Source organism: Sarcophilus harrisii, chromosome 2, assembly GCF_902635505.1.
Source record: "Sarcophilus harrisii chromosome 2, mSarHar1.11, whole genome shotgun sequence".
Lineage (NCBI taxonomy): Eukaryota > Metazoa > Chordata > Mammalia > Dasyuromorphia > Dasyuridae > Sarcophilus > Sarcophilus harrisii.
In genome coordinates, this window is record NC_045427.1 from 617444187 (window position 1) to 617453046 (window position 8860).

The 8860-nt window shown below is 56.8% G+C and overlaps 1 protein-coding gene across 1 annotated transcript in view; it reads left to right on the top strand.

The window, feature by feature from the left end:
* LOC100927448 overlaps positions 1-8154 on the top strand; it is a 28404-nt gene extending 20250 nt beyond the window's left edge. Inside the window, exons 12-18 of the mRNA XM_031949376.1 lie at positions 453-670; positions 1446-1479; positions 1807-1954; positions 2339-2409; positions 2891-2989; positions 3413-3529; positions 6253-8154. Coding sequence (XP_031805236.1) covers positions 453-670; positions 1446-1479; positions 1807-1954; positions 2339-2409; positions 2891-2989; positions 3413-3529; positions 6253-6261 — 696 coding nt within the window. The 3' untranslated portion in view covers positions 6262-8154. The remainder of the gene's footprint in view (positions 1-452; positions 671-1445; positions 1480-1806; positions 1955-2338; positions 2410-2890; positions 2990-3412; positions 3530-6252) is intronic.
* Positions 8155-8860: the final 706 nt, after the last annotated feature.

The following is an 8860-nucleotide window of genomic DNA, read 5'->3' on the forward strand; positions in this document are numbered from 1 at the left end:
GCCCGGCTTTCTGAGGGAGGAGGGAGGGGAGACAACAAGAGATGGCTTCCCCCTTGGGCAGTGCTCCCCGGCCTGCCCCTGCCAGACCCTCTCCCTCCAGCCTCCGCGGGGCCCTCACTGTCCCGGCAGGGCCGGGCTCTCTGGGCCCTCGGAGAAGGAGCCAGGGGGAGGAGCCGCTCCTGCTCAGGCCCTCCTGGTCAAGTCTGATTCCCCTCACTCGGCACTAAACAACCCCATCTTTTTCGGACCCCCAGAGCATGGAAAGCAGCCAATGTGCTGCTCCGCCCCCCACGGGCCTTTACATCCCTGGGGCGCATGTGCAGGGACCCAGACCCACCCCATGCCCTGCAGGCACAGACAGACAGACTCCCCACAGACACACACCCAGACCCCCCCAGCCATTGCCAGCTTCACCCGCACCTGAGGCTGGGAGGGCCTGGTCTCTCTGGAAGCACCAGGTGGAGAAGCAGCGCAGGTGGGGAGGGTGTCTGGGGCCGGACCTGGGGCTGGGATCAGCCATTGGGGACCCCGGCCCTGGCTCCAGAGACCGTGGGCCCGAAGACTTGGCCTTTGCCCTCTTGGGAAGCTGCAGAACAGGCTTCGCCCTCTCCCTGCCCCCAAGGGCTCTCCTGACTCGTGGGGACAGAACGGGCATTTTCCAGCCAAGTTGGCAAGTCCCAAGTGCTCCTGGGAGGGGGGGCACAGGGGTACCAGGCAGGAGGAAGAACTGTCCGCCTTCCCCAGACCTAGAACCGGCTCTGGCAGCCTTGCCCACACTGGCCCCAGGGGTCACATAGCTGGCACCCATGGCAGGGGGGCAGGAGGGAGCTCCCCTCCTCCTTTCCCACCGTGGCCCAGACTTCTCAGTTCAACAGGCCCACCCTCCCCTCCAAATCCCCTCCCAGTGCCCCTGGGCCTGTGCAGCCTTTTCCCATGAGCTTGGGGGCCAGGTAGCTCAGGAGCCAGTGTGCAGTTTCTGGTTCAGTCTTCCCTGAGGCTTCCCTGGGCCCTCGCCCCCAGAGACCCCAAACCCCGCCCCCCTCCCGGCCCCTTTCCTGGCCCGTTTGGGGCCCTCCTTGGGCCCGCTGGGGAGCTCCCTTCCCTCCTTTCAGAAGGAGCCAGCTGGTGGAAGTGGACCTAGGGTCCAGGCCCCGGGGCCCCCCCATTCCAACCTCCTCAGCTGTAAAGTCAAGACCAGTTAAGGGGCCTGGCGGCCCCCCCAGGAGACAATCCCAAGGACACCTGGCCCGGGTGGGGTCCTGCAAGGGGTGGGGGCGGAGGGGCGGGAGGTCCCAATCCAGCCAAGGCTCACAGCCTGGCGGGACAATGAGGGCCGCTTGTTCCTGGCCTCTGGTTCCCGTCGAGACCCAGGCCGGAGGATGGGGAACCCCGAAACCCAAAAATCGTTCCACAGGAGGCCTTAAAAGCTGAGCCCCGGGCCCCAGGGAGACAGAGCTGATGCCCTCCGCCCTGCTCAAGGTAGTGCAAGGACCCGAGCATCAGGGAGGGGCAGGGCCCGGGCCTGGGGAGGATGGGGGGGAGGCCCTGGAGCAGACAGGAGGGGGGTGCCTGGAGGGACAGGAGTGGGGGACCTGGAGGGGTGGGAGGGGGGGGGGGCTGGAGGGACAGGAATGGGAGGACTGGCCTAAGGGCCAGGAATGGGGACAGGGATGAAGGCCCTAACCAGGAGAAAGAGGGGGATTTTCAGAAAGATCCTTTGATCTTGAGTCCCAAGCTCAAATTCACAAGTTACTGACAAAGGGACCCAAAGCGGCCCTGATGGGATAATGGGAACATCCTCTCTAGAAGCTGCCTCCTCCCTCCCGGTCCGGCTTCAGCTGGCTGCTCTCAGAAGAGCTGAGGAGGGGACCCCAGGCTGGCTGGGAGGGCGTCCCCCAGGGCCACTGCTCTCATTGCAATGCCTTCTTGGAACAACTGCGCAAAGTGCTTCAAGGTGAGTCCCCCTCAGCCTCCGCCGGGGCCCGAGGAAGAGACGGGGTCAGGAGAGTCTGGGGGGAAACGGTCCCACAGAGCTGAAGCAAGTTGGCCCTGGAGAGGGCATTCTGCTTTTTAAGAGGCTGAGACTTGTCTAAGATGGCTCCGAAAGGTGGGCCCCAAGGAGGAGGAGCCTGGCTCCTGAGCTGCCACTGGGCCCCAGATCCTCGTGCAGGTCCCTATCCTCCTCCCGAGATAACGGGATGCTCACTTCTCTGGGGTGGGTGTCTCCAGGGCCTCTTCCCTGGGCCGAGTCTCCCCCAGGGTGTCAGGGCCAGGGTGGGATGAGGGCCAGGGATGAGGGGCGGGGAGCGTCTAGCTTTGGGCCGTGGGCTGCCTTCAGGTTGGGAACCATCTTCAAAACCACCGGAGGAGAAGCCGCAGCCGCTGAGGCAGCTGCAGAAAGTCCTGGAGGTGAGTGAGCCCCGGCTCTCCCCCGCCCGCTTTCCTCCATTTCCCAGGCTCCCCCCTCCCAGACCAAGGAAGGTCTCCTGTTACCTTCCAGGGTCCAGGGAGGGTCGAAGTGCCTTTAGTGACCCCGCCCCTGGTTCACGGGCTTCTCCGGCCTCCTCCCCAGGAGGTGGCCGTGATAGATAGAGCATCAGTGGCCTCGCAATGACCATGTGCGGTTTTACCTGCATCCTCCTCCTCACAGCAGCCCCGTGGTGGCGGCCCTGTCACTCCCATTTTACAGATGAGAACACTGAGGTTGAGGAGTTAAATGTCTTACCTGGGGACGCAGTCAGTACAGTCTGAGGGCTCCCTTTCACCACCCAGCTGTCTCACGGGACGGATCATTTGATGTTAGTCAGGGTTTCCTCATCCGTATAATGAGGGGGTGGGAGAAACTTAGTGGCCCCTGAGGATTCTCCCAGCTCTCAATCCTGCATCCCAGGGCCCCAACAAGCATGTCCCCAAGGGGGCCCGAGCTCCCCGGAACGACCTGAAGGACATGGAGCGGGTGAGACAGCAGCACCGGCTGGTGACTGAGGAGGTAGGGGCCCTGCTTGGCGGTGGCGGGGCTGGGGGGCTGGGCCCCCAAGGAAGGGGTTCGTCTGGGAGAGACTGCCAGCCTTGCCCATCAGGACCCCTTCCACGCATCCTGGGTTCCTTCTCCAGGAGCCTGGTCAGTGCCTGAAGTGCCTCCATAAGAGCTTCCCCTTCCCAGCTCAGCATTGCTCTTGCAGACCCCTGAGGGCCCCTCCCGCCTCCTAGGGCCTCCCTGGCTGTGGGGCACTGAAAGATAGCCGGCCCAGGAAAAGATTAGGAGAGCAGGTCTCCCCCGTTCCAGAAAGAAAAGTGGCTCGCCAATCGCTCTGCAGTGGGGCAGACGGAGGGGACATGATGGCCCCCTGCCTGGGGGGGGGTGCTCCCACCCCTCCCAGCCGGCCCCCTCACTCTCTCCTCTCACAACCAGCTGCAGGATCTGTTTGGTGAGAAGCGGGAGAGGACCGTCAGGGCTGCCCAGCCCCCCAGGGAGTGGCCAGAGGGAAGCTCTGGGGATCCGGGGGCCAAGAAGCCCCCTGTGGAGCAGGTAAGAGCCGGTCACTCCCCCCAAACCCCTGGCCAGTCCCTGGCACTGCCACACTCCTGCTGGAGGCTGTTCCCACCCCTACTCCAGGGTCTGAGACCCAGACCCACTGGTTTGGCGTGGGGAGGGGGGTACCTGTCCCAAGGCACCCAGAAAGCCAAGTTATAACGCAGTTTGGGGCAACAAGACGGTCATCGGCTACAAAGGGGATTTGGGGTGAAAAGGGACCTTACAGAGGATTGGGTCCGTCCCTGACATGAGGTGGGTGAGACCGCAGATACCCGGACTGGGGAAATGGCGGAGCACGGGCCCGGTTCCATGGTGACTGAACAAAGGGCTCCCTGCTCCGTCTCGTTGCACGTTGGCCCACCAGCAGCTCACAACAGCCCAAGGGGGGATCCCATTTTGTGGGTGGGGAAACCGAGCCCAGAGTGACCAAGTGGCTCCCAGTCACACGGCTGGCTGGGCCTCAAACCCTGCTCGGCTGTCAGGTGGCTAGGGACAAGTTCTGGAACTTGCGGGGTCCCCGTTCACCTGCTGTGAGAGGGTTGGACCAGAGGCCTCTCAGGTGGCTTCCTACCGTCCCTGGGTCCACACCCACTGTTCACAGCTGCTTCTCTCAGCAGTAGAGCTAGGAGGAAAGTCTGGAGCAGAGAGGGCATGGGCTGTTATTTGGAGACCCCCCCTTTCCTCTATAGACCGTCCCTGGAACACCTTCTGCCCAGAGTGGGGACCTTCACAGCAGGATCAGCCCAGGGAGCAGCTGAGGGCTGGAACCATCTCCTACTGAGAGGTGCCCAGAATGGGGGCCCCCAGGGACAGAGCAGGGGGACCCTCGAGGAGGCCCTGATCCCCCCCCCCGGCACATGTGTCCAGCCTGCAGTGGGGGCACAGCTGCTGACAGTCCCAGGATGAGCACTATTCCTCACTCCCCCATAGGGGGTCCAGCAGCTCATTTATTAAACACCTACTATGTCGGGCACTGTGCTAAGGGACACAAAGTGGCAAAAGTCAGTCCTGGTCTCAAGAGGGAAACAAGAGGCAAATACATTTATATGAACAAGATGGACAAAATAAATAGGAGGAGTTAAGGGAGGGAAGCCAGAAGAATCAGCAGGCTCTGGGAAAGGCTTCCTGTAGAAGGTGGGATTTGGGTTGGGATGTGAAAGAAGCAGGAGAGAGCGCATTCCGGGCCTGGGGGAGGACAGGGCCAAGGGCTAGAGACCCTAGGACAGCCAGGAGCCGGTGACACTGGTTGGGGACCAAGATGCAAGAAGTCTGGAAACGTAGAAGGGAGATCACCTTATGGGGCGCTCTGAATGCCAGAGAGATGCTGTATGTGGTCCTGGAGGCCATAGGGAGCCATTAGAGTTTATTGAGTAGGGGAGTGACATAGTTGCGTCTGTGTTTAGGAAAATCCCTTTGGTGGCTGAGTAGAAGATGGATCAGAGGGAGGAGACTCTCAGGCAGGTAGACACATCAGCAGCCGCTGCAGTGGTCCAGGGCTGAGTGATGAGGGTCTGCGCTAGTGAAGAGCCTTGGCAAGGACTCGATATGGGGGAGTGAGAAATAGTGCTCATCCTGGGACTGTCAGCAGCTGCGCCCTCCCACTGCGGGCTGGACAGATGTGCAAGGGCAGGGCCCCCTGTGGGGTCCCCCTGCTCTGCCTCTGGGGGCCCCCTTTCTGGGCACCTCTCGGTAGGAGATGGTTCCAGCCCTCGGCTGCTCCCTGGGTTGATCCTGCTGTGAAGGTCCCCACTCTATGGGCAGAAGGTGTTTCAGGGATGGTCTATAGAGAAAAGAGGAGTCTCCAAATAAGAGATGTCAGAAGTTCAATCCAGCGTTGAGCTTCTGGGAGGCAGGAAATGATGGCGTGTAGAAGGCCCCCTTAGGACACAGCCGCCCTGGAAAATAGATCCAGAAGAGACGGTTTAAAAATCATCGGCCTGCCTGAAAGCCAGGACCAAAAACCGCCTGGAGAGCATTCTGCAGGAATTAAGGAAAACCACCCCAATATTCTACAAACTGAGTGGGAAACACTCACTGAAAGAATCACTGATCACCTCTGGAAAGAGATCCCACAAGGAAAACCCCAAGGAACATTGTTGCGAAACACTAAATGTCCTCCTCATGCCATAGAGAGCTGGGAGCGGGGTAGGAAGGGGGTTCTGCCCAAATTGATCAGTGAGAACACCCAGCAAGAAACAGCCTTCAGCTCCAAAGGCCCACTGGGAAGCTGAGATTGGGGGGCACCTCTTTCTCTGCTCCTTGATTTTCCCTTCCCTCCCCCCAGGCCACCAGGACTCTGTTCTGTGTCTCCCTCCCTCCCTCATCAGAACCTCCGGGGGCTCTCTGGGATCCATCTCCCACCCGGGATAGGGAAAGGGATTCTCAACCTTTTTTATGTCATGGACTCTTTGGGCAAGTCTAGGGAAGCCTATCGTGACTCCTTCTCAGAATTAGGGCTTTGAATGCATTAAATAAAACACATGGAGTTACAGAGGAAACAAATTATATTGAAATAGGTACAAAAACTGTTTTTAAGTTCATGGACTCTGGGTTAAGAACCTTCGCTCAGACGTTCTTGTCTCTGTTCCCTCCCCAGAGCCTCAGCTCTCACCTTGGGGTGAAGCAGTATCAGGTTCCCAGAGTGGGGGGAGTGGATGGGGACAGGGAGCTGTGGCTATCCCTGCTTGGTGACATTCCTGCTCCCATTCTCTCTGCAGGTAAACTGAGGTTCCGCTGGCAAACCCAGGAGCCTGCAGCCTTCCTCAGCTACAGTGTGTGCTGCAGAAAGGGCTCAGTCTGACTCTCCCACCTCCAAGACAGACCGGACAGCCGGCCAAAGACCCTTGTTTCTGAGCAGTTTTTCCTTCCCTGAGTGTAGGGATCTTACTGGGGTGGAACTGGCAGACAGCAGCTGGGGCTTGGTCAGGAGTCTGGCCCCGGGTTCCAAGTCACTTCAGTTTCCAGGACTCCATGGTCTTCCTCAGAAACGGTCCAAGGATGCTTTGCCTGCAGCCCCAAGACTTTTTCCTTTGCTAATCCCCATGAACATAACAGTACCTGTTTGCCATCTTATATTTACTAAGCACTTTCTTCACTGCAGCTGAGGGGAGATAATATCCCTATTTTACGGATAAGGAAACTGAGGCAGAGGGATGTGATTCAGTAAATGTCTGAGGCAGGACTGGAGCCCAGCTGGTCTGATCCCAGGCCAGAGCTCTTTCCATGACTCCATGCTGCTTTCTAAAGTTTTCTGATCCTTCATCCCTGCTCAAGGATCATAGAAAATAAGTTAAGAGCTGGAAGGGAGGCTCCTCTGCAAGACCCACCCCCTCATTTTGCAGCTGAGAAAGCTGAGGTGTCATAGGGCCAGTGAGTGGTGCGAGGTCTCCTGAAGGGCAAGTGGAAGGGGCAGTCTTAGAACCCTGGTCTCTAAGTCAACTTTCCACTACCAGCAACTGATCAAGAAGCAATCAGGAAGCGTCTGTCCTGGAGAGTCTTCCATCCCAGGGGGGGGAGCACAGGTCCCCATCCAGGCCCCTTCTCCATCCTTGGGCCTGCTTGGACCCGCTGGGTCCCCTCTTCTGCTGACGCTGGGACAAGATGGCCCTTTCCTTTCCTTAAGCTATCCCAACCACAGGGACTTCCCAAGGGAAAGGAGATGATCCTTCTGGAGAACCCTTCAGAGTCAGGAGAATGGGAGGACTCAGCTGATTCCCATGAGGAAATCTTGTCCTCAACAGCTACAATGATGGAAGTGGGAAGTAGCCCCCAAAGGAAACAAGGGGACGCTGGGAATTAGGGGCAAAGAAGTCTCTGGGAGAGAGAAAAGCTGGGAAAAAACACTTCCCCCTTCCTCTACAGAGGAGGGGGATGCTGGGGGTGGGGGTGGGGAAACTGCCAATAGAGTAATGCACCCCCAAAGTGCCAGGGAAGTTAGCAACTCTGGCTCCCTTCATAGGCATTCATGGGTTTGGCAGAGCCCTGACTACCTGCTGCCTTGGGGAAGGGGTTTGATATGAATGGAAGTAAGGAGAGGTGGTACTCGAGCCTTGGGGGTGGTGAGAAGCCCTCTGGCCAGGATGGGGCAGAATGAGTCCTGTGGAGAAGATTGACTGACAGCTTCCAGATTTGTCTGGGCTGTCCTCCTCAAGGTGCAGTCCCAAGGAATGGAGATTTATTTATCCCCCCACCCTCCTCTATCCTTTCTTCCTGACATCTCTTCTTCCTCCATCCTAATAATAATATGCTTTCATTTTATGTTATACTAATAAATCATGCTAATAGTTAGCACTTATATAGCACTTCAAGATTTACAATGTGCTTTGCAAACATCATCTCATTTTATTGTCACAGCCACTTTGGCAGAATGGCACTATAACCATTCCCATTTTTACAGAGATTGTAAGAGAAGCAATCAGAGATAAAATGATTTATCCAAAGTCACATAGCAACTAACTAGTGTCCGAGATCGCATTTCAATTTCTGTCTTGTGACTTCGGGGCCAGTGCTCTTATCCATTGCCCCTCTTACCAGGCCAAGATTTTTTTGGAGACCAACATCTCTCTGTCTCCCTCCACCGACCTCTCTGGCTACCTTCCACCCTGGGAGGATGTGAGAAAGCCTGAAAGAAATCTGGTCTCTGGAAGCACAGTGTACCAGAATTGGAAGGTACCTCACTGGCCAATCGGTGCCCCAAAACTCCTCCCCACAACCTCAGCCTGCAAAATTCCCCAGGGGGGCCCAAACTTTAAATTTAAATTTATTAAATTGTTAAGATTAAAACATAATTGAGAAATGTGTAACAAAATAAATTGGAAAACAATACAACAGAGATAATGTTGATTTATGGTTGACTAAGTCAATCTGCAGATTGGCAAGGATCTATTTCCAGCTCAGATTGACGCCATCTCAGGTTAGACAAGGAGCCAGTCTATTGGCAAATCCCCAGTGATAGGGAAAGGCCTTTCCTCTGGAGGCAGCCCATTCCACTTTGGAATGCTCTGGGGGTAAGGAAGTTTTCCTAGGAGATGAGTTCAAATCTGCCTGTTGGCACATCCCATCCACAAAGCCTAATGGTACCCTTTGGGCAATGGAGAGAAGCCGATCCCTTTTCCATTCCTCCAAATATTGTACTGAAGGTCAGGAGGATGGAGGATTCATTGAAGGAAGGAGATTGGCTGTTTAACTTGGAGAAGTGAAGATAGAAGGAAACAAGATAATGTCTGCATGGGGTATGGAAAGTTAATAGGGATCAACATTTTAAGATTTTTGAAGTGGTTTCAGATTTACAATTATTTATTCAGTCAACAAGCATTTAATAACCAC